This window comes from Cucurbita maxima, unplaced genomic scaffold (genome assembly GCF_002738345.1).
Source record: "Cucurbita maxima cultivar Rimu unplaced genomic scaffold, Cmax_1.0 Cma_Scf00003, whole genome shotgun sequence".
In the NCBI taxonomy this organism is placed as follows: domain Eukaryota; kingdom Viridiplantae; phylum Streptophyta; class Magnoliopsida; order Cucurbitales; family Cucurbitaceae; genus Cucurbita; species Cucurbita maxima.
In genome coordinates, this window is record NW_019272019.1 from 685,456 (window position 1) to 711,904 (window position 26,449).

General features: G+C 33.7%; 2 protein-coding genes across 2 annotated transcripts; one reads left to right on the forward strand and one right to left on the reverse strand.

Moving 5' to 3' along the window:
- Window positions 1–8,747: 8,747 nt before the first annotated feature.
- LOC111477153 (glutelin type-D 1-like) lies at window positions 8,748–10,378 on the reverse strand. Its single transcript, XM_023121159.1, has 2 exons — window positions 10,050–10,378; window positions 8,748–9,786 (listed from the first exon to the last, which is right to left on the reverse strand). Exons 1-2 carry the CDS (start codon window positions 10,243–10,245, stop codon window positions 8,912–8,914), a joined length of 1,071 nt encoding a protein of 356 aa, XP_022976927.1. The 5' UTR covers window positions 10,246–10,378; the 3' UTR covers window positions 8,748–8,911.
- Window positions 10,379–17,958: 7,580 nt separating this feature from the next.
- LOC111477157 (40S ribosomal protein S4-3-like) lies at window positions 17,959–21,294 on the forward strand. The gene is made up of 5 exons (XM_023121168.1): window positions 17,959–18,073; window positions 18,427–18,504; window positions 18,589–18,769; window positions 19,895–19,992; window positions 20,671–21,294. Exons 1-5 carry the CDS (start codon window positions 18,071–18,073, stop codon window positions 21,103–21,105), a joined length of 795 nt encoding a protein of 264 aa, XP_022976936.1. The 5' UTR covers window positions 17,959–18,070; the 3' UTR covers window positions 21,106–21,294.
- The last annotated feature ends 5,155 nt before the right edge of the window (window positions 21,295–26,449 follow it).

The window sequence follows — 26,449 nt, forward strand, 5'->3', positions numbered from 1 at the left end:
TCATGGTTCTGCAGCCATCGATTGCATGTATTCTCTTGAAAAGGATTTTGGGGGATAGATCTCTCTTTGGTTGATATGTTCTTATGAGGTATAGTATCTAGATGTGTTTGGTTTTGGACAAGAATTGAGATGCGTCTGGTTGGTGATTTGAGCATAGGAATTTATAAAAAAGTAGCAATGAAAAGCACTTTTGCTCATTATCAGCTTCTCATGGACGCCAACTGGAATAAGACATCTCTTCGTTTGGCCTAAGCTTATGAACTTGGGATGATAATCTAATGAGAATCGAATGTTCCAAATCATTAATTTTGAAAAGATTTTGAATTAGGGGTGCTTAAATGACTCGAGAACTCAATTAATTTGGACCTTTCAAGATTGGGTTGAGTTAATTTTTTTTTCTTTGATTTGGGTTGGATTGGTTTTTTTTTTAAGTTGAAAATTTTGGGTCGGTGGTTGGGTTATATATTTTTTTGTTAGATTAATCCAACTCACTAGAAATTTATGAGATTTTAGTCATTAATGTAGCATGTAAAGTCGATAACCTGACACTCTTATGTCTCAATTGATAGAGTTTTTCTAAGATCAATATTGAGTTTTACAGAGAGATGAATTAAGTTTATCTGTCTAAGTTTATCTGTTCGAAAGCAGTGACTCTACCATTGCATGAATCGTAGTTGACAAATCTCTTGATATGTTCCAACGGTACTAAACTTTCTCCACAAGATCTTGCTATGATTCTAACACCATTAGTTTGACTCGTGGCAACCTCTAGAACAGACAACAAGATTTGCTCGGATATGACTCTATGACTAAACCCTAATGTCTATTATATTGAAATCGTATTAAAAAAATATATCTCAGTACATATTTAATCAATTTAAATCTTATTTTATTCTTGTGTTAGTTGCTTCAAATTTATGATGCAATAATTTAGGCGCTAATTTACTTTCGAGTAAATTTTAAATATGAGCATGAGTTTATTGTTATTATTACCGAGACAATGTAGCACCTTAATTTTTATGTACTTCAAGTTATTTTTCTTTGAGTAGTTTGATCCGGTGATTTATTCATTCTTAATCTCAAATTAATTAATTTTATTTAATTAATTCATTAATATTTTGATGATAATAAATATTCACTTGATTATTAAAATGACAGAGTTTTGAAGTGCCTACAATGTAGAATTTGGAATAACAATTTCAACGGTTTTGAATCACTCAAATTAGAGCTAAAACAAAAAGCTATTAAATCGAAGAAGTTAGGAGTGAAACAAAGTTAATAATGTGATATCTCACATTTGTTGGGGAGGAGAACGAAACACATTTTGTAAGGGTGTGGAAACCTTTCTCCAGCAAACGCATTTTAAAAACCTTGAGAGGAAGTTCGAAAGGGAAAGCCCAAACAGAACAACGTACTTGGACTGTTACAAGTAGAAAATGCTTGACAAGATGACGTGACGGCTCAGCTTCATTATTTTCAATTGTTTCTTTCATTGCATCACGAATATAACGTTGTGAGTACTCAAATTTGTATATATACTCATTAATAGAGTTGAGAGCCTGAGTGAGCACTTCACTTGAATGGGTTGTGAGGCTGACAACGATACGTAACGAGCCAAAGCGGATAATATCTACTAGCAGTGGGTTTTAGCTATTATTTGGCTCGTTATGTTGTCAACCTCACGGTTTTAAAACGTTTCGTTTACCTCTCCAACCAATGTGGGATCATACAACGACGTCTCTAATCTGGGTAAGAAAATTAGGGACGTTACAATAACATAGTACGACTTACCATAACATGACATGACAATCATAATTATGAAACGTGCAAAAGCCACAAGACACGCGTCATCATACATAATACAATTCATCCAATCAAACCAACAATCGAATCACTTGTTTAGTTAAGCCAGAGTTGCTGAATATACTTGGTACTAGCTTGAAACTGCCAGATCCATCATCTTGATGATATTAGTTAAAACAAAACAACTACAAAGATCGGTCACCTTGTAGTCCAAATGAAATATCTCGATATATCTTGGTAATGATAGATTACCAAGAGATATAGGTAAGAGAAATTTAGATTCGAGATTTAATAGTGGGTCTATTCTTAATCGGGTTAAAGTCCATCTTGTTGCTGTAGGAACGAACGAGTATGAATAAGTTTTAACTAATGTAATGACGATACTAATTGTCATTCCTGTGAATGTTTGATTAATCCACCACTCCTAAATGGTGTGAAAGTTATCTTATTTATAATCAAATGAATTACAAGGATATGGAAATAGTAATAAATAGAAATAACAATAAATGGAAAGATATGTATGATAATAAGGCAAATATTAGATATTTGCGTTATAATAAAATATCAAATATAATATATATGGTAAACTATAATTTATTACTAAATATCCTTAACACCCCACCGCAAGCTAAGCGTCGGATTTAAACGAACGTGAAGCTTGAATCTGAAAAATTCAAAGAAGTTGAGAAACACTTTTCATGAAGATGCTAACAACCCGGTTCTTGGCCATCAAAAATTGCAGAGGGATCGCCGCTCAGCGGCGATGCTGCCTTGGCTTCGGCGAGTTTATGTCTAACCCATGAAGAGGGATTGTCGCTTAGCGACGATGCTGCCTTGGCTCTGGTGAGAATATTTCTAACCCCAAGAAGTAGAAAGGGAAACCTAGAGCAAGGGACAAAGACAATGTTGAAGCCGGAAGAGTCGCCACATTGGGCGAAGGAGCCAATTTTGGCGAGAAGGGCAGTCGGAAGAGTCACCTCATCGGGCGAACAAGCCAATTTTGGCAGGAAGGGCGGCGGCAACTTGGTTGGCGAATAGGCCAGTGCGGCACCCAGATTCCGAAGGTAAATCTCTGCGAAAGATTGATAGGTTTAGGTTAGGGTTTATGTGAAGGATGAAGGTTGATTGGGAAGAAAATAAGAGAGACTATATTGGCCAAGAGGAAAACCGATTGGGTTGGAAAAGGTGAGGTTGTATGTACAGAGTATGACGAAAGGTGATTTGGAGGTCAATAGGGTGGAGCCGAAGAGTAATCAATCGGCTCCGACTACGGCATCCATGAAGACTGCCCCTGCGGCGTCAAAACCAGCAGGGGTGGTGGAGAAGAAGATTAGAGGATTCAAAAGCCATTGAAAAGAAAGGATCGGGGTTGTTAAACCGAGAGGGCTCTGATACCATGTGAATGTTTGATTAATCCACCACTCCTAAATGGTGTGAAAGTTATCTTATTTATAATCAAATGAATTACAAGGATATGGAAATAGTAATAAATAGAAATAACAATAAATGGAAAGATATGTATGATAATAAGGCAAATATTAGATATTTGCGTTATAATAAAATATCAAATATAATATATATGGTAAACTATAATTTATTACTAAATATCCTTAACAATTCCAAAAACTTTCTCTCGAACATATAAATCATTTTGGTTTTTTTTTTTTTTTTTAACCCAATTCAAGAGATTTTGTAACAAAATTGTTGGAATTTTGACGAAAAGAAAAATGGGAATTGGCTTACAAAATCGTCTCCGTTTGCCAATTTGATCTACAGATTCGTTCGATATTCTGTAATCAATTCGCTCTGTGTTTTTTGGGAAAAGTCTTAAACTACGTGTTCATATGATGGAAAGCATCCATGGCCTAATGGATAAGGCGTCTGACTTCTAATTAGGCGATCGTGTGTTTGATTGGGTGTTCGGGTTGTTTTTTTTAATTATTTTTAAAAAATTACATTTATCTCACAGTTAGACCGGTTATATTTGTAGAATTATCGAGTTACCATTCAAACGTTAGATATTTTAATTAGTACGAAAAAAATCATATTTACCCCATAGTAAGAGTTGTCCGGTTATTTTTTAATATTATTTATAAAATTATTTTGTATTTTAAATCATAATTACGAAACATTCACGAGATACAATGCATCACTAATATCGATTATACGGTTGGAACATTACGGTCGAGAATTTGAAGTTGAGCTGTCTGATTGTTTTTTTTTTTAATTATTATGGTTTCCAATCAAACCATGACACGTGGACATTGTTTTCATCTTTTTAATTCTCCTTTCTTCAATTTTTTTTTATTTTTAAAATTTAATTAAAACTTATAAAATTACAAAAATACCCTTCTAGCTAATCAAAGTATAAGTTGGTATGAGATCTCATGTCGGTTGAGAGGGGAACAAATAGTTTTTTAAAAGAGTGTAGCCTCTTCTTAGTAGTGGCGTTTTAAAATTGTGAGGCTGACGTCAATACGTAACGGGCCAAAGTAAACAATATCTACTAGCGGTTGGTTTGGGGTGGTACTTGGCCCGTACTAATCAAAGTATAAGTTGATATGAGATCCATTTTAAAACTACGAGGCTGAGCGATACGTAACAGCCTAAACTTGATAGTATCTATTAGCGGTGGGTTTTGGCTGTTATTTGGCTCATGGTTTTAAAATACTTCATTCCCCTTTCTAGCCAACGTGAGATCTCACAATCCACTCCCTTTGGCGCCCAACCAATGTTTTAAAACACTTCGTTTCTCTTTTTCAACCAATGATAGATCATGAAGTGACGTCTCTGATCTAGGTAAGAAAATTAGAGGCATTATAATAACGTAGTACATAACAATCATAATTATGAAATGTGTAGAAGCCACAAGGCACGTGTTATCATACATAATACAATTCATCCAACCAAACCATCAAACCAAGTCACTTACTTGGTTGACTTAAACCGAGGTCACTGATTATACTTGGTACTTGCTTGAAACTATCAGATCCATTTTGATGATATTAGTTTAAAAAAAACGACAATAATAACGATATTAGTTAAAACAAAACTACTGAAAAGATCGACACCGTGTAGTCCAAATATTGCAATAAAGAAATATCTCAATATATCCGTCTCAAATCAAATTTATTGTTTCACATTTAAATTTTATTAAATATTTAATAAATTTTTAATAGTATAATTTAGATTCTTGGAATATAAATATGCCTGAGGAATATCGTCTATACGTACCATTTTACCAATACTTTCGAGAATTTTTCCTTTGTTATTGACGAAAAGAAAAAAAGGAAATTGACATATCTCTTGAGACATATAGTAATTCCTTTGCTAACCTGATTTATAGATCGAACTATGGCCTAATAGATAAGGCATCGAATGATTGAATAATGAGATGCGTCCATGGCCTAATGGATAAGACGTCTGACGTCCCACTGGGAGTGTATTCAATGTTATGACTCTTTGTATGACAGACGATTATCCATCGGCCAGTTCATCGGAAGGATCTCGGAGACCCACGAAAGCCAGAATCTTTCTCATGGATAAGCTCACACTAACCTATTCGAAGAGTGCATAACCGCATGGAATAAGCTCACGCTCTAACCACAGTGAAAGAAGGGAGAGTCAATTCATTGCAGTGACTTGACTTTACCTAGTTCAATTACAGAATAAAAAGAAGAAACAACCGGGAAGCATTTGTGACACATTAACTCCATTGAGCCAAGAGATGTCTCGGAACTTTCTTTATGTTATGGTGGTTTCGTATTTGTTAGCTAAGCTTACAAGAAAAAAACGAATTGTTAAATCAGAGAAATTAGGCTTGGCCAGTTACTCGAGATTCTGAATTATTCCATTTTTTAATGTTAGCAATGTATAGCAGTCAAATAGGATCATTTTCTGCTCGAGACCTTTGACTATTTTTTCTCATGTGGGAGTGAGAATGAATCCGTTTATTGACTGAATTGCTTAATTCATACCGTCACGGACATTCGGTCGATTTCCTCAACATCGTCTTCCCTATGACGAGTAACCAAGGTAGACGAGACTGTCACCGTAGACTGCCATCACCCTGCAGATCTACGGCTCCCAGCCCCGGGGTTCAATCCCTCTCCCCTGGCCAGAAGCGGGGCGTAAAACAAAAAAAGATGCTGATTCGGAAAGGGTATACTATATTGAATTTATAAAGGAACCCCCTTAACCCATTAACGAAAAAGAAAAAGAATCCTATAAGAGTTTCTTGGGTTCTCATCTATAATTGACTTGGTTGGGTATGTATACTTAGGATTCTCTCTGGAGACATGGCTCTCGTATGTCCACAGCGTTACAACTCTCGTTTTGCTTCGCATCAAAGAACTGGTATTATGCATTAATCTTCCAAGCTTCTCAATGGTTTTTTATTTATTAACATTTACACTGGGGCTACCCCTCCGGGGACTGGAAGCCTCTAAACCTTTATAACAGTAGATTCCATAGAGCGGATTCCTTTTTTTCCTATTCTTACCTTCTTTAGGGCATTCTAAGTTTGAATACTAACTTTGTTTAAATCTTATTTAAATGTCTCCAATTCTCTATTTTTGTTTAATTCATAATTAAAATAAAGTGCGGAATATATCGTATATATTTAGCGTGTATTCCCTAATTTGAATACGAACCCTTCGAACTCACTCGTCGCACTATTCTAAGGTTTAGTCCGATATGAGTTAGCAGAGGGATCTAATGGACCTATAGATCATGGGCTCCAAGGATCCGAGATTAACCGGCTAAACTCATTAACCTTGTTAACCAATATTCGTTAATTACTAAGACACTCTACTATAGCTTAGTAGTTGCACTCCCCTCACTATAGATGTATTTCTGTCCATTTGATATAATAATGATTAGTAAGTCGCTCCTTCATAGGTTGTTCGTAACTAGAACTAGGTCAATTTACCGTTTTACCCCTAGTTACTTCTTGTTCCTAAAATCCCATGGATCCTCTAATGAACAATTGGTTAGTGATCCAACCACCAAACTGAATCCCTCTGAGGCCAATGAGAGGGTGGGGCCCCTTGTCAAGACCTAGAGTCAATACTTAAGAAACAATCTCTCTACTATCCCTAAAAGCGGGTAGGAGTGGATTCCATCTTACACCGTATGTCCCCAGTTATTCACCTAGTCTTACCCCTAAAATGAGAGGCTTATTAAGTCGGCGAACTCGGGTCACTCTCACCCATGCAAATCTAAGGATAATTCCGAATAAATAGGAGTTCATAGTTAGCTCAAGATTAAGATCGAGTTACCTAAGTCATCGAATGAAAAAATCAGTCTCAATAGTAAACGACATTATAAAGTGAGAGTGATTTTCTTCATGGTCTGATCTTATGCAATACTCATTGCATAGGACGTCCCCACTCACATGTCTTCACATGTACAATTTAGTGATCACATTATTTATATCATATACAAAAGTGAGTCGCATCCATAGTGTCCTAGGATAAGGTACTCAGTCTCATCCCTGCACTATAAATCATTTTGATTATATACTTGAACTTGATCCACTTTTATGTCTAAGTAATTATACTATAACTAAAGAGTTTTTAGTTTATTGGATTTAAATTAATAATCGTAAAATTCACTTTATTCAATAACGATCTTACTGAATAAACATAAATAATAACTTTATTGAAAATAGAATATGTTTTTATTTTCGAACTCGAGTTTTAGGCCACTACTAAAATATTAATACATTTGTATTAAAAAAAAAACAAAATTAGGTTCATCATTTTTTTTGTACCTATTATTGGGAATTGGATTCCTATAAACAAAATTTGTTTTTTCTTAAAAAAAAATCATATCATTTGGAATCAAATTCCAAATTTTTATCTTGATTGAAATCCAAAAAGAAATAGATTTCCAAACTTTATTATATAATATATATTAAAAAAAATAGAAAATATATAATAAAAATATTGGTATGATTAGGTGGTTCATTCATTTAATATTCTTTTTACCTAATATTTATTCCATTTTTTTCTTTTTGAAATTCAAATCACTCTTTAAAAAAATAAATTAGGGTCATATTATATTTATGAATTTCAATCATTTGATTTTTTTTTTTTTTTTTTTTTTTGTTACTCATAATCCATATTAGTGTTGAACGGATAAAAATAACCTTTTTAAAATAATTAAAAAAAAAACTAACCCAATAACTTTAATTTTATATCTAATAATTATCTTTTTATTATTTATAAAATCGTAGGATTGTTTTTTATCCTACCATGAGAAGCGTCCATAGTTTGATAAATAAGGTGTAATAATCATACAACGGGAAGTGCCCATGGTAATGGATAAAGCGTAGATAACGCTCACTCCTAATTAGGCAATTACAGGATCAAGTCGGTACTACTTCTAATTAAGCAATCTAGGCAATTCTAGTCAACTACCAGTTACTTCTAATTAGACAATTAGAGGTAGGCAATTACAGGTTCATTAATTTAGGCAATTACAGGTTCAAGTCGGTTCCAAGTTCATTAATTTAGGCAATTATAGGTTCAAGTCGATTACAGGTTCAAGTCGGTTCCAAGTTCATTAATTTAGGAAATTATAGGTTTAAGTCGGTTCCAAGTCCGTAACACATTCTTAATTTATAGACAATAGGCAATTACAGGTTCATTAATTTAGGCAATTCAAGTCGAAGTCCATAAAACATTCTTAATTTAGTATTATTTATCAAATATTCATGTAACACATTCTTAATTTATTATTATTTATCAAACATGTTAATGGATAATCTATTTTTTAATGGGTCAGATTGGAATTAAAAAAAAAAAAAACCAAATTATATATAAAAAAGATCATTTAATTTTGATTTTTACCAAACATCTAACCAATTCTCTATTATAACCAAACAAAAAAAGGAATCTGATGTAAACCTAAGCTGAACAGAAAGCACAATGAAAACAAAATTAAAACAAAAAAAACATATTTAATTCACTTACTGTGATTCGAAGAACACGAAGAACAGCAGACTGAAAAACTATGAAACTAATTGGATGGAAGAAAGAAACGACGAAGAACAGCAGATTGAAAAACTATTAACTAATTGAATGCAGATTGAAAATTCATGAAACTACTTGGATGGAGGGAAGAATATGGCATCAGAAGCCCTCTTGGAAGAGAAATTCTTCACCAAATCGGCATCCACATTGAAGGCTGCCTGAATAACTTCCGGTGAAAGAGATTTCCAGACGCCGATGCTGCCGGCCAAGTGAGTGAAAACCGGATTTGGAGTAGAAATGATGGAGAACCACTCCATTCCTTCCGGATCTCCGATCTTCGATACCACGAAGAATCTCGGCACTATGAACAGATTCCCAGCCTTCACTCTTGTTTCCAGAACCTTCTTCCCGTCCACACCTACTACCTCCGCTCTTCCGCTGCCTCTGACGATGTAGGTCACTTGCAGGGCGGAATCGCACGAGAATCCTGGCGAGCACATGGCACTCCCGTCCAATCGGACCAGATCTGCACCTAGGCCTACCTCGCCTACTAGTGGTAGGTTTTTGGTGTTCAGGACCACAACTCGTCCGCCGTTCTTCACGTCCACATCAAGTGGCGCCTCTTCGCAGTTCAGCGCCATTCCATTTCGATGCTCCTTTTTTGGCTCTGGCATCTTGACTCCGTCCTTTAGCTTTACGATTCCGGTTCCGGTTTGGCTTTTTACCAGAGATTTCACTGACGCCTCGTCCATGTCCCAGGCTCGTCCGACAAATTCTGTGGAGAAGCCGGTGAAAATTCCGTTGGCGCCAGTTAGGAAGAAGTCGGTGAACTCGCCGGATTTGTGAGCCTTGGAAGTGTCGCCTAAGAACAGAACCACCAGATCGGTGGCTTCTTTGTTGAACCACCACGTTACCACGCCGAATGGAAGAGCGATCGCATCTCCTTTCTTGATTGCAATCACCTTCTCCTCAGATTCCGGCAGAATGATTCCGGCTACTCCGTTGCCTGAATCAGAACAAAAACCAGAGAACAACATTTTGATCATCAACAGATCAGAACAGCCAGTTGATCAAAAGAATTCATGCGCATAATTTTAACACTACTGATAATCGATCTAATTGAAATAGAAATTTAGTCAAAACAAAACCTAATCAACTTACAGAAGTTCTTCAACCTTCAAACATGATCGAATCGAAATTAAAATTTACTAGAAATCGCACAGCAGAAGGACATTCTTTCCATCGAAGCAATCGGAATCGAAAATTTACCTTGAAGAACGTAAGCGACTTTAGCCGAATCGGAGTAGCGAGGGAGAGCGAAGCCATTCTTCTCGAGCGCGAGCTTAGCAGCGCCGATGTTACCTTCACGGAGCATCGGAAGTTCCTTCGGAGACCAGGAATAATAGGAGCCTCCATCACAGCCATAGATCTTCTTGGCCAACTGAGGAGTCAAATCGATTTCCATAGCTGAAAAGAGAGAAAATTAAAATTGTTTTGATGATAGCAATTGATCTGTGAAATCTGAACTCTCACTCTCAAGAATTTATAATTGGAAAGAGAGGTTCGGATAAACACGTACTCCAATAAAATTAGGAAATTTGTTAAGATTTACAGAGATTTTGAATCATTATATATTTTTTTAATTAATTATAACGCTATTATCCAATTATATTTTTTAAAAAAAAAAAAAAATCAAATGTATGATTATTATATTTAAGTAAATTTCAATTTTAAAATATATATTTTAATTTTCTCTAAATTTAGGATTGAAAATTTCCCCTTTTTATTTTTTTAATATTCTTTAAATAAAATTAATAAATATATATTAAGATTATATAAAATTTTAAGTTAGAAGTTAGTACTATTATTATTTATTGATTTCGAATATATTATTTTAAATTATTTAGTGTTTTTATGAGTAATTAATTAGATTGAAATACTCGTGATCTTCTATTTACATATTTATCAATTTCTTTTCAAACTTTGTTTCGTTATAAATAGTCTGTCCTGTCCTGATGTTTCAATTTTATAGATAATTTTGTGTAACGACTCAAATTTTTTTAAATCTCTTTTCAAACTTTGTTCGTTATAAATGGTTTGGCTTTCAATTAATTTTAAGGTCGCTATTGTATACATATCATTCAATGTTTTTTTTAAATCTCTTTTCAAACTTTGTTCGTTATAAATGGTTTGGCCTGAAGTTTCAATTAATTTTAAGTCTTATTGTATACATATCATAAACATTGAATGCAGAAATATTTTATAAAACGTCACCTTCATCTTAAAATAAAATCTAGACACGTGTTTACTAAATTAAAATAAATACAAAAGTAGGAGGGTAAGATTTGTAAAATATAATAGAAAATAAACATCTAATGAAAATAGAATTATATATAATCAATAAAGTCTCCAAGCTTCACGTGAAGTCTAACACATGGAACATTCTAAAATTTAGAGAATTGAAATTGAAATTGATGTCATGGTTCATTGACACCACCTAAGCTAATCAGGTAAATTGATGTCATAGTTAATTGACATCAGCCTAAGCTAATCAGGTAAGTGACCTCAGGCATGATTATATTTGATGTTAACACGTGTCTCATGGTTCTGCATGTGTCATATATATTAATATGTATAAATTGTCTGTGGAACGATATGTTTCTTATTCAATGATATGTTTGAGATAGGATATAAGAAAGATGCACAAAACGAAATGTAACGATAGAAGTAAGATACGTTCATAAAACGTTAAGGTTAGGTTACATACCGGAGTGCTATGGATATGAGAGATTTATGAAAGAGTAAGGTTAGGTTATGGGTAGAAAGTGATAGGTTTGTGATAGACTGATAGAATGATAGCGTTAGGATATGTTCCTGTGATGATATGACTAAGGTACGTTCACGTAACAATATGACTGTGATAGGTATAACAACGTTAAAGCTATATGATAAGTTAGGGAACAATATAACCATGAAGTGTTTACAATATGACATGTTATGATACGATATATTATGATGTGATATGTTATGTTTAGATTATTTTGTGTGACCATTGAAACAATTGTTGTATGAATTGCATGTTATGAAATGACATGTTAAAAGCATGAAATGTTATGTTATGTTTTCTAAATTGTATATATACAACATGTTATGAATGACACGAAATATAACTCCGTTAGAATTATGTATGATATGAGAACTGAAAATGAGTAAAAACATGATAGGTATGTAAAACGATAGTAGGGTTATATTTAATAATGTCGAAAATGGAAAAATATTGGGACCTCACGTATTATGTGTGCTTATGCATTTGGGGATACCCCTATTTCATCATGATGGGTAGGGGTATGATCATTATGTTTTACAAAATGATGCCGTACGATTATTATGTTTTACATAAGGCTGTCGGTAGGGGTACGATCCTTTTATTTTACATAATGCTATCGTGGTGGTTACTAGTTCTAACAGATATCTGGCCTAAGGAGCTCCCAGAATATGCTCGCCCGACAAGGAAAGTGGCCCAACGGTGTGCGAACTGACTGGTGAGTCCATACTCACACGTATGGGTTGTGTGTAGAGTATATGGTACACAACCAAGTTACCGTTAGAACACTACCGTAGGAAAATGGATTTAAATGATAGGCCTCGTCATTGCATTCGCATGTTGTTGCATTTAACCCCATACTGGAGTCATTTATGAAATATTTCTTTAAATACTCAAGTTATGTGCTACTACATTTTTCAAGTCAAAGCAAGACATTCTTGTACGGTTGACGACGACATCGCAACTCGAGACCATGGCCCATGCATAAGGTAGTAATATTTATTTTCTTAGGCTTGGGCTAGAATATGATGTTTTTAATTTAAACGTTCATTTATTGTATTTAGCCTTTAATAGTGTCGTTTTAAAAGAGTTTTCAAAACACGTAAGTCCATGGGTGTGTTTTAAGATAAAAGTTGCGTTTTATGGAATTTAAATAAAGTATTTCCACATTCAATGTTTATGATATGTATACAATAGTGACCTTAAATTAAGTAGAAAATTTCGAATCCTTACAGAAACACCTTTAAAAACGATGCAACAAAATACTAAGTAGAATAAATAAACGTTTAAAAAAAAAACATCCTATTATAGCCTAAGTCTGAGAAAATAAATATGACTACCCTATGCATGTCATGGTCTCGAGTTGTGATGTCGTTGTCAGCCGTACAAAAATGTCTTGCCTTAACCTGAAATAAGGGTACACGTACCTTGAGTATTTTAAGGAATAGTCAGTAAGTGACCCACTATTGGGGTTAAATGCAAGAAGATTCAAATGCAATAACGAGACTTATCATATCAGTCTCTTTTCCTATGACACTATCCTAATGGGTAGCTTAGATGTGTACCCATACGTGCAAGTATGAGCTCAGCAGACAGTTTGAACACCACTAGACCCCCTTTTTTTGTCAGGCGAGCCTGCTTTGGTAGCTTCTTACATCGGACACCCATTAGAATTAGTAACCGTCACGACAGCATTATGTAAAACATAATGATACTTCACCTGTTTAGTAGTGTACGCGTCCGTACCCTCGTGATGGAATAGAGGTATCCCCCAATGCATAAGTACATGTAATGCATGAAGTCCCAATATTTTTCCGTTTTTGTTATCATTTAATACAACCCCGCTAGCGTTCCATACCTATCATATAATTTCATATATCGTTTATCATTCATATCATATAATTTTTCAAATCATTTCACACATCTTTTATCATTCATATCATATCATTTCTCATTTTTTAATTCTCATATCATACATAATTCTAACAGAGTTATATTTCATGTCAATTATCGTGATTTCATGTCATTCATATTATGTTGTATACATACAATTTAGGAGACATAACATAACATTTCATCATATACATATCATATCATAATATATTGCATCACAATATATCATATCATAAACATGTCAATTTATCACATATCTCGTATGATAACATTTTTCGTATTAATTTCATATCATATCACTATATATATATACATCCCTCATTCAAATGACGTATTATAATCATATCATATCATAAACAATTTGTGGTCATATTGTTCCCTAACTTATTATAGCCTTAGCGTTTTTACACATATTACAGTCATATCATTATATGACCGTACCTTAGTCATATCGTCACATAAACATATCCTAACGCTATTATTTCATCAATATATTATAATCCTATCCCTTTCTATCCATAACATAATCGTATTCTTTTATCAATCGATCGTGACCATATCGTTTTATCAATCTCTTATATCCATAGCACTTCGATACGTAACCTAGCCTTAACGTTTTATGAACATATCTTACTCATATCATTACTTTACGTTTAGTGCATCTTTCTCGTATCCTATCTCAAATATAACATTGAACACATCGTATCGTAAGTATTATCATACAATTCACATATTACAACATATACACATCATATCATAAGCATATCGATTCACAAACAATTCACATATATCAATATATATGACATGTGCAGACCCATGGGGCACATGTCAACATCAAGTATAATCATGTAGTAAGGTCACTTACCTGATTAGCTTAGGATGATGTCACGAATTTATCCTTAATGAAAGTTCGATTCTTTCTATTGAAATCCAAGTTAACGTATGTGAGTCCATGACATCAGTTTCAACTTCTACAAAATGGTTTCTCTAATTTATATTGGTCCATGTGTTATACTTAATGCGAACGTTAGATTATTTACATGAGTTAAGTCTAGAAATATTTATATAGGTTTGTTACAGTATTATTTTCATACAAACTATTTAATATCTTTTTAACCCCGATATTCTATTTTCTATTCCTATGTTTAATACTCTTTAACATTTTTTACATATATTCTTTTCTTTTTAATTATATTCACAATCTTCGGGTTGGTTTCTTAGTTTTACTTTATTTTTTTAATTAATTCTATACTTTTTTATTTTCTAAGACTGATATTTCCTAAAACCGGGACAAAATCTTTTTTCAGTTTAATTCTTAATTCAAAATTAATTAATTGTAATCAAATTAATATCGTTCAATAAAATAAACTAACTAATTATAAAATTAATCTCATTCAATAAAATAAAAATAAACTATTTACCTCTTCAAATGCAACCGAGTATTAATGAAAAAAAAAACTAATTTTTAAATTTTAATAGTGTGGTTAAAATTCATTAAAAATTGAGAAAATTAAATCATAATAGATAATAGATAATATTATAAATTTTAAAAGTTAATATAATTAATAGTTTTAATTAAAAGCTATTTAAAAAATTCAAATATATTTAATTATATTATATATTTATCTGTATCTAAAAAAGTTATTATTTTTATCCTAATATAATAAATGATCCAAATATAATAAATAAAATAAAACACATAATTAGAAAATATAAATATGTATTTTTAGATGCTAAAATCAGATTAAAATATTAAATTAAAAAAGAAAAAAAAACCTAATTTCTATTTTTTTAAGTAGAATCTTAAATTAAAAGATTTTTAAAATTTTAAAAATAATTATAAAATATAATACAATATAAAATATATATTTTTAACAACTTAGTGATTTTGTTCATGTTTATATGTTTTTATATTTATATTTATATTTATTTTAATTTTATTATTTTAAAAGCTATATAAATCTTAATAATATTCTATTCATAGGTCTAAATAAATTTTAAAGATTTTAAATCAAAATATTAAATATAAATATTTAAGAACTAAATTAGATTTCATTTCTACTATGAGAATACTTTTTTAGTGATGTTTAGGCTTGACTAAGAGTGTCGTTAGGGTGGCGGCTCGTTTCTCCAATTTCGATTAAAATCGTTCAATTCATGTTTCCTCTCAGTAAACCGAGCTCGAGAAGGCCTTTGCCTGAATTTCTTGAAGAGCACGAGCTCACCTTATGAACACCGCCACGAGAGTCAATTTATGAATCTCCATCGACCTAGTGGTCAATCATTGATCAAATTTATGAATCGTATATGTATCCCATGGACCTGACTTGGTTGAGCGCAATGCATTACATGTCGTCGACTGTCATAGAAAAAGAAAGGCCCGTATGATATCATGGGGAACATAAATATCGAAGGTACTCGTCCGTAATAACATAACATAACGGGAAAGTATCCCAATGCACATGGCATACATACATGCATGAGGTCCCCATGATTTTCATCCATAGCATAACTCATTCCATTTCTCCTTCCATCCATGACATATTACATGTACACATGACAGTCATTACATAATCCATCATATAACTTTACATGGCAAGACATAACATGACATACATAATATTTCATTTCATTCATAATATAGCGTAATGAATATCACATGCATACATATCATAGTACCATATTGACATAGAACACATGAGCATAACATAAAATAATATGGTGTATGCAAGGGCCACAAGACATGCGCTATCATACATCATTTAATTACATAACTACATAACTCCAATGGTAGGTCACTTACCTGACTAGCTTATGCTGGTGTCACCAATTTATCTTTAATGAAAGTTTGATTTACTATGATGACCCAATCCTTCTTGAATTTCTATCGGGCGTCTCAATATTAGCTACCGTGTGAGGAAAAACTCTTTACAGTAATAAGAATTTGGAAAGGAGATTTGCTTCCATAAGTTTTGCATGATAGGGTTTGTTAGAGGAGAGAGATTTGGGAAGAGGCGTTGTGAGAGGTTACCAGACGATCAACACGGACCCCTAGGAATTCCTACTCATATCCAAATGCCATAAAACTATGTTGTAGGCTTGCCTAGACTAACGTTTAGGTTCTACTGTTCTATCTCTACTTACTTTTAATTTTTAGTTGGTCTGCTACTAACTTTTCTACATTAGCTCAACGAAGCTCTCACTAACTTGTTAGTTTTTTAGAGCTAGGGGAGTTCATGATATCTAGATAACTATGTTCTAGTTTTAATGTATGTCGTCGAGTTTTCAACTTTGATATTTTGTCATACATTGTGGAGTTTGTTCTCTACGACAGATAAACTATCAGGGTGGTTGCCCTAACGCTAATAGTCTTACGATGTGAATATGACATAAGAGAAACTTTGATCTTTTGTCATATATTGTGGAGTTTGTTCTCTACAACATATAAACTATCAGGGTGGTCTCTCTAACCCTTATAGTTTGACGATGCCAATATGACACAAGAGGAACTTTGATCATTTGTCATACATTATGGAGTTTGTTCTCTACGACAGATAAACTATCAGGGTGGTTTCCCTAACCCTAATAGTCTCACGATGCGAATACGACACGAGGAATTTTGATCTTTTGCCATACTTTGTGGAGTCTATTCTCTACGACATATAAACTATCAGGTGGTCGCTCTAACCCTAATAGTCTCACGATGCCTATTTGACACAAGACGAGCTTTAATCTTTTGTCATACATTATGGGGTTTGTTCTCTACGACATATAAACTATCAGGGGTGGTTGCCCTAACCCTAATAGTCTCACGATACGAATCTAACACAAGAGGGAGCAACCCTCGTGCTTGCTGACTCTATGTGGTTTTTGTCCTGCTTTGAGAAGATCACGAGTAGGGAATAGTTGAAGATCCCTTAATCACACCCACATAGTGTATAGATAACACTGATTGTTGCATATACGACACACTATGTCTGAAGGTACAAATGTGATCCCCACCATTAGTACCAGGTTCCTTATTAAGGGTTAACTGATAATACTCTTGCAATACCACAATCGTACCATTATACGACATATAACTAGTAGAACAATACACAATTAAACCCCTATTAAACTCATTTTTACTCGAGGCATGGAAACATATATTTAGCATATTATTACCTAATATAAAATTTGAACAAAAAAAAAAAAAAAAAAAAAAAAAAAAAAAAAAAAAAAAAAAAAAAAAAAAAAAAAAAAAAAAAAAAAAAAAAAAAAAAAAAAAAAAAAAAAAAAAATATATATATATATATATATATATATATATATATATATAAAATAATTTGTAAAATTAACTAATATAAAATTATTTAACAGAAATATTATTTCCTTTATGTAAATTCAGATAACATTAAATCCTAAATATTTTAAAAATAAAAAAATAAAAAAATAAAAAAATAAACCTCTCTTCTCAATTAGCCTTTTATTTTTCGTTCCAGCAAACACTTTCTATCACTGAAACCCTACTTTCTCCCCCCACAGACGCCGGCGGCGACTCCAGTTTAGCTTCTTCGAGCTTCACTTCGACAATATGGTCAGTGGATCTCTTTCTGAATTCTTTCTTCCTTTGATTGATTTGTTCATTGTATTCTTCGTTGTATCCTTGTGGATTTTGGTCATTCGTTCTTCTGCAGATGGAACGCTTTGTGACATTTTTAAAAAATTTTTGTGAGATAAAATTTGTTGGCCACAACAATGTGGAAGATTCTATTTAAGTATGATTGGTTTCTTTGATTGTGTTTTCAACCGAGTATTTTAGTTTTCTTCTACATTTCGATGATTCTTTTACTCAACTGTGTTTCCTTTTCCTTATGGTCTCCCGATTTCTGTGTATATGCTTGTGTTTTGGTGTTTTAAATAGATAATTAATGGCTATGGCTATGACAGGCAAGGGGATTGAAGAAGCATTTGAAGAGGCTCAACGCCCCAAAGCATTGGATGCTTGACAAACTTGGTGGTGCATTTGTGAGTCAAATTTGTTGTTTTCATTGATTTTACTTTTTGTCTAGAGCTTATGCATTTTGTTCTACCTTTCAAATCTCTTCGTAGGCTCCCAAACCTTCATCTGGACCTCATAAGTCAAGGGAATGCCTTCCGTTGATCCTTATTTTGAGGAACCGATTGAAATATGCTCTCACATACCGTGAGGTAATTTCAATTTTAATGCAACGACATGTCTTGGTCGATGGGAAGGTCAGGACAGACAAGACTTTCCCTGCTGGTTTCATGGGTATGGTTTTCTTAAACTTTGTAACTTACTATAGCAGAGTTGTTTGAATAGCTTGCTAAATTGGTTTTATGTTCTTGGAATTGGCTGTTGATTTTATGAACTAAATTAGGGAAGTAATGGAGTGTTCATCATTGTAATCCTTCCACATTGACATCAGGCTGTTACTAATGGCTGGTGGGGTCCTTATTTTAAGTTGTATATTATGTATCTTTGGTGGTTTGAGTGTTAGTTCTGTCATCATTTTCGCTTCGCATTTTCTTCCCATTCTTCTCAATGGAAGATGTCATTTCAATTTTAATGCCTACGAAAAGCATTGTCTGTAAATGGGAATGGGGCAAATAATAGGAAATGCAACTATAGCTTTACCCGTCAAATTACTATCTCCAAACAATATAATGTTGATAATATGTTCCATTGATTTGATTGTCAACTCATAAACATTCCTTGATCGAAACTTCTTTGTGAGATCCCACATCGATTAGGGAAGAGAATGAAACATTTTGGTGTGGAAACCTTTCCCTAGCTGATACGTTTTAAAGGGGAAGCTTGAATGAGAAATCCCGAAGAGGACAATATCTGCTAGTGGTAGGCTTGGGCAGTTACAAATGGTATCAGAGCTAGACATCGGGCAATGTGCTAGCGAGGAGGCTGATCCCTGAATGAGGGTGGATTGGGGGGTCTCATATCGATTGGAGATGAGAACGAGTGCTAATGAGGACTCTGGGACCTGAATGGGGTGGACACGAGGTGGTGTGCCACCAAGGACTCTGGGCCTCGAAGGAGGGTGGATTGGAGGGTCCCACATCGATTGGAGAAGGGAACGAGTGCTAGCGAGGACGCTGGGCCTCGAAGAGGGGTGAATTGTGAGATCCCACATCGGTTGGAGAGGAGAACAAAACATTCTTTATAAGGGTGTGGAAATCTCTCCCTAGCAGACGCGTTTTAAAAACTTTGAGGGGAAGCTCAAATGCCCAAAGGGACAATATCTGCTAATAGTGGGCCTGGGCCGTTGCATTCTTTGTCTCTTAATTGCTTCATGTTTGTTCTGCTTCATGTTTGTTCTGTTTATTACTCTTTAATATACATTTTAACCACAACATTTTGTTTTGTCTCCCTCCCCTTTAGATGTTGTGTCAATTCCTAAGACAAACGAGAATTTTCGGCTTCTTTATGACACAAAGGGCCGATTCCGCCTTCATTCAGTCAGAGATGAAGAGGCTAAGGTTAGCTACTGTTCCTTTTGATATTGAATTTTGACCTGATATATGTTGTATATTAGAGTCGAATAAAATAAATGAAATTGAAAGAGTTTTTATTGACGAAAGAGTTTTTTTTGGCGTCAATAGTACATAGATTGTGAGATCCTATATTGGTTGAGAGGGGAACAAAATATTCCTTATAAGGGTGTGGAAACCTCTCCTTAGTAGACGCGTTTTAAAACCTTGAGGGGAAGCCCAAAAGGGAAAACCCGAAGTGGACAATGTCTATTAGCGGTGGGTTTGGGCTGTTTACAGTTGGTATCAAAGCCAAGCACGGGGCGGTGTGCCAGTGAGGATGCTGGGTCCCCAAGGGGGTGGATTGTGAGATCCCACATTGGTTGAGAGGGGAACGAAACATTTCTTGTAAGGGTGTGAAAACCTCTACCTAGCCGATGCGTTTTAAAACTTTGAGGGGAAGCCTGGGAAAGCCCAAAGAGGACAATATCTGTTAGCGGTGAGGAACATCATATTCTAAAACCATTTTGCATTGTTCAGATTTCTTCGAGTTAGATGCCTTTTCAGGTTGTTAACATGTTACATCGATATCCTAACCCTCTCGAGTAACAGACTGGAGTTGTTGAACACTGTTTATTGTCCATGCTATAATTGGACTATTCATGCTTGACTCATTACTTTTTGCAGTTTAAGCTGTGCAAAGTTCGCTCAGTGCAGTTCGGGCAAAAGGGCATCCCATACCTCAACACTTACGATGGACGTACAATCCGTTATCCTGACCCTCTAATCAAGGCGAACGACACCATCAAGCTGGACCTCGACTCCAACAAGATAGCTGATTTCATCAAGTTCGACGTAGGAAATGTTGTGATGGTAACTGGTGGAAGAAACAGGGGCAGAGTTGGAGTGATAAAGAACAGGGAGAAGCACAAGGGAAGCTTTGAAACGATCCACGTTCAGGATGCAACCGGGCACGAGTTTGCAACCCGGCTGTGCAATGTGTTCACAGTTGGTAAGGGGACAAAGCCATGGGTGTCTCTGCCCAAGGGCAAGGGTATCAAACTATCCATCATTGAAGAAGCCAGGAAGAGGCTGGCAAGCCAAGCTGCAGTTACCGCTTAAGAGGTAGGTAGTGTAGTGTAGCCATATGATGATGAAACGTGGGGTTTTGCTCTTGCTATTGCTTTAGTTGATAGATGTCCTCCAAAAGGGCTCATACTTTGTTTTTTCTACTGGAATTGTGTGAGGCTACTGCTATCATTTTGTCATTCCAAAACTCTTTGCTACAATGAACTTGTCTTTTAGAAGTTATTTTTCTGGTAAATGGAGAGTAAAATTCTCTCTCTCGCTCTCTCGTTAATGGTTAATTTCTCAAATCTTGTTTTCAAAACTCTATTTTAGAATCTCTATGGCCTTTTCTAAAACCTTCTTTGAGAATTGTTAATTTCTCAAATCTTGTTTTCAAAACTCTATTTCAGAATATTTATAGCCTTCTAAAACCTTCTTTGTGAATTGGGGTCAGAGATTCGAACATACGTTGTTTTGTTTTTTAAAACCTTTTTCTTGAATTGAGACTAAAGGCTCGAACATACATCGCCTCGTTTTCTAAAACCTTCTTGAACGGGGTCAAAGGCTTGAGCATACGTCACTTGATCGTAGGCAATGCGAGAACGAATAGGCTCGTTAATGAGAAGAGGGTGCTACACAATAACAGTCAAACTTTTTAGATTTTTAAAATATCTTCGAAATTAATGAAATTTTATAAAATTTAAGGGTACTTTTAAAACAAAATACTAAACAGTTTTTGTAATTTTTTAGATTTTTTTTTAAATGTTGATATAATTATGTGTTCCTCCTACCACACCTCCTTGAACAACGCTCAAGCCTTAAGGCCATGGAATACAAACATTAAGCTAAAAGTCCATATAAAACGAGTACCTAAGAGGAACCGTAAGACTGAATTACCTGACATGCTTGGGCACGTTATTGATATTTTTAGGTTTTGGATATACATAAATTTTGATCGTATGAAATCTTAAAATGTAAGAATTGATGCATGAACAATTCTCAAATATAATGTTAATAAAGAGTCTAAATTGATTCATTTATGACAAATTACGAGTTTAATCGATACAATTCTGTTTCACATGATGTTTTTTCGAACGAAATTGAAAGAACTACCTACATCAATAAAGTTGCAGGGTTTAATTTTATGTCTCACATATCCATAAATTGTGAATTCGAATATTCACAATGATTACTTTATTGGTTTCCTTTTTGAAAAAATTAACGACGACTTGAATCTCGGTGGTTAAATGAAAAAGAAACATTTACTATAGAGGACATGAATCTCGTTACGAAGAGCACAATACACGTGCCTCAACCTAGTTGTTTATAATATAAATTATTTTAGTAGCAGTATTGATGCAATTCACTCTGTAATAGTCACAAATGATTTAATCTAAATCGTTCATGTGGAGACATGAGTGAAATATCATAATACAATATGTTCGTACAAGACTAAACCACGAAATATATTATTGTTTGGGATGATAAATATTTCATAATATTGAAAGGCAAAAAATTTCAAATATTGAAACCAAATATTTAATAAATTGATATATTAAATATAAAAAAAAACTTAAATTTTAAAATATTCAAATTAATTTTTAATATATAAGCATGTTAATATAAAAGAAAAAAAATATTTATGATATTTGATATATTAAATATTTTAAAAATATTAAATATAAAATATATTTAAAATTTGAATGGGATTAAAATAAGTAAATATATGTTATAAAAATTTTTAAATTTAAAGATTAATTTGATATTATTTGAAATATTTATGAATAATTAAATAATTTGGAAAATAAAATTATTTAGTAAGAAATTGAAATTCATGGTAGTCCAATATTAAGAATGACGTTTAAATAGGATGAAAGCTATCAACTAACTCCGAAAAAATAATAGAAAATATATTATTAACAAAATTTAAAAATAAGATAAAATATATCAAAATCTATAAAATATATTATTAACAAAATCATAAAATATATCAAAATCTATTACTAACAAAATCTTAACTAATAAAATATATTTCTTAATAACATATAATTATTTTGATATAATTAAAACTAAAATTAAAAAAATTAAAAAAAGTTATTGGGTAGATATGACAAATCTACAAATTGGACACCTGGATCCGAAAGAGAGTACTTGGGTTCTCGTACTAGGGAAAGGTCCTCTCAATGCTCTAACGCCCACACCGGATATGGACCGAACTGTCTCACGACGTTCTGAACCCAGCTCACGTACCGCTTTAATGGGCGAACAGCCCAACCCTTGGAACATACTACAGCCCCAGGTGGCGAAGAGCCGACATCGAGGTGCCAAACCTTCCCGTCGATGTGAGCTCTTGGGGAAGATCAGCCTGTGGAAGAGCCACGGTTTTATGCATTCCTCGTGAAACACGTGCAAACAAGGCATTTGCAATAATAATATTGCACCTTTTTCTATTTTTTCCAAGCAAATTACACACATTTCATTCGTGTCTATCTCTTCGATGCTTACTCTTCTTAACATCTCGATAGCGATTTTGCTCATAGGAATCATCGGGTTTCCACTAATATCCATGAACGATGTTCTCGAGCGATGGGTTGCAACATTCCATAATTTTAGTAAGATTACAAAAGAAATTTTTTTTCCCAAAGGTCAAATTCGTAGCCTCACTTTTGATTCTGATCCACTTGTTTATTATCTCATCTGTGATTAACTTAATGTGGTTCATAACGTTTCTATATCTTCTGAGTTTTGTGGATAAAAACTGATGTAGGGTTGCATCACGATGGTAGAAGATTTTGACAGGGAGTTGATAAGCCACAAAGGGAATTCTTTGGTATTTATGTAGCCTCACCAACAGTATATCGTTATTTTGTTCTACTCGGAAGTGACTGCAAATGACTTGGACTTTGAATTCGAGTACGATATGATCGATGGACGATGGCGTTTGAGGAAGAACTCGTTGGGGTGTCCTTATAGGTGCTTCAACTTTAAATGATATACGAGCAATGGACCTTCGTTGAAAGAGACGCTCCATTGGGGTTTCCATTGAATCTTCTTCCCTTAAAGAAAGTTACAAGTGACGAGGGAATACGTGGGTATATATATTAAAGATTATGAGACATCGCATTCAATTAGAATTTTGATATATTAAATATAAACAACAGTAAAATTTGACTTTATTTTAAATGTAACGATCCAAAATTTTCTACTCAATTTAAGGTCGTTACTATATACGTACCATAAATATTGAATACGGAAGATTTCATTTAAATTCCATAAACATAACCTTTATCTTAAAACACTGTCATGGACTTACGTGTTTCGAAAACATCTTTAAAACTACACAACATAAAATGAATAAGAGTTTAAGTTAGTCCAAATCTAAGAAAATAAATACAACTATCCTATGCATATGCCATAGTCTCGAGTTGCGATGCCGTCGTTACAAGAATGTTTTGCCTTAACCTGAAAAATGTAGTAGCACATGCCTTGAGTATTTAAAGATATAATCAGTAAGTGACCCCACTATTGAGGTTAAATGCAATAATATGCAATGAGATGATGGGACCTATCTTTCATTCCGTTTTCCCTACGGTGCTGTCCTAACTGGTAATTTTGGACATGTATCATATATTCTACACAAGCCCATACGTGTGAGTATGGGCTCACTAGCTAGTTCGCACACCGTTGGGCCACCTTCCTTATCCGGTGGGCATACTCTGGGAGCCCCTTAGGCCGGACACCCGCTAGAACTAGTAACCATCACGGCAGCGTTATGCAAAACATAACGATCGTTGTCCTGCCATTAGATGTACGTGTCTGTACCCTCGTGGTGGGATAGGGGTATCCCCCAAATGCATGAACACACATAATGTGAGGTCCCAAAACTTTTTCATTTTCATTATCTTTTAATACAACCCCGCTAGCATTATGTACATATCATATCATTTTTTATATCGTTTCAGATATCGTTCATCGTTCATGTCATATCGTTTCTCATTCTTCAGTTCTCAAATCATACATAATTCTAACGGGGTTATACTTCATGCCATTTATCGTAATTTCATGTCATTCATGTCATGCTGTATATACATAATTTAAGAGAACTAACATAACGCTCTATGCTTTTAATATAACATTTCATCATATACACATCATACCGTGACATATTGCATCACAATGTATCATATCATAAACGAGTCATAACGTAAACATTTCATAGTCATATTGTTCTCTAACTTATCATAGCCTTAACGTTCTTATACCTATCACAGATATATCATTACGTGAACGTACCTTAGTCATATCATCACAAGAACTTAACTTAACGCTATCGTTCTATCAATCTATCACAAACCTATCCCTTTCTACCCGTAGCCTAACCGTATTCTTCCATCAATCTCTCTTATTCATATCACTCCGGTATGTAACCTAACCTTAACGTTTCATGAATGTATTTTACTCCTATCGTTACATTTCGTTTTGTGCATCCTTCTTGTATCTTATCTCAAACATATCCTTGAACACAACGTACCGTAATTATTATCATACAATTCACATATTATAACATATACATAACACATAGGAAGCATATTGATCCACAGACAATTCACACATATCACCACAGGGCACGTGTCAACATCAAATATAACCATGTCGATAGTAAGGTCACTTACCTGGTTAGCTTAGGCTGATGTTCCGTAGTTATCCTTAATGAAAGTCCATCGAAATCCAAGTCAACCTCTTCAAATGACATATCTCCTCGTCGGAACTAAATCTGTTTAAACCTTTTGTTTTTTTTTCGGTAGGAAGGAAGAAATTCTGATCTACGTAAATATGCATTTACAGAAAAGGAATTCCTAATTTGTTGACAGATTTCTTTGCAGGGAGGAGTGGTGAGAGATTGGAGGAAAGAGGAGGGATCGTTAGCAAATGTTTTTTTTATAAATATTTTTATTATTTATTTCTTTATTTCTTTATTATTATTATTATTATTATTATTATTATTATTATTTTCTCTTATTTTATTTTCTTTTTGAGGCAAAACAGAAAAAACAAAAAAACAAAAAATACAAAATAGATACGACCACACGACCACATTAGATTTATAACCTAAGCTACCTAAACAAAAATAAGAAAATACCACAAAAAAAAAAAAAAAAAAAAAAAAAAAAAAAAAAAAAAAAAAAAAAAAAAAAAAAAAAAAAAAAAAAAAAAAAAAAAAAAAAAAGAGTAAAATTTTAGAAGTAAGAATTGATTAATAGAATTTAAGACTTTCCAATATTCGCAATACATGGACTAACTATTGTAAAATAAAATCATGATCGTATGTAGGTTGACTTGAATACAAAGGACGAAACTAAACTTTCATAAGAATAAATTGGTGAAATCAACCTAAGCT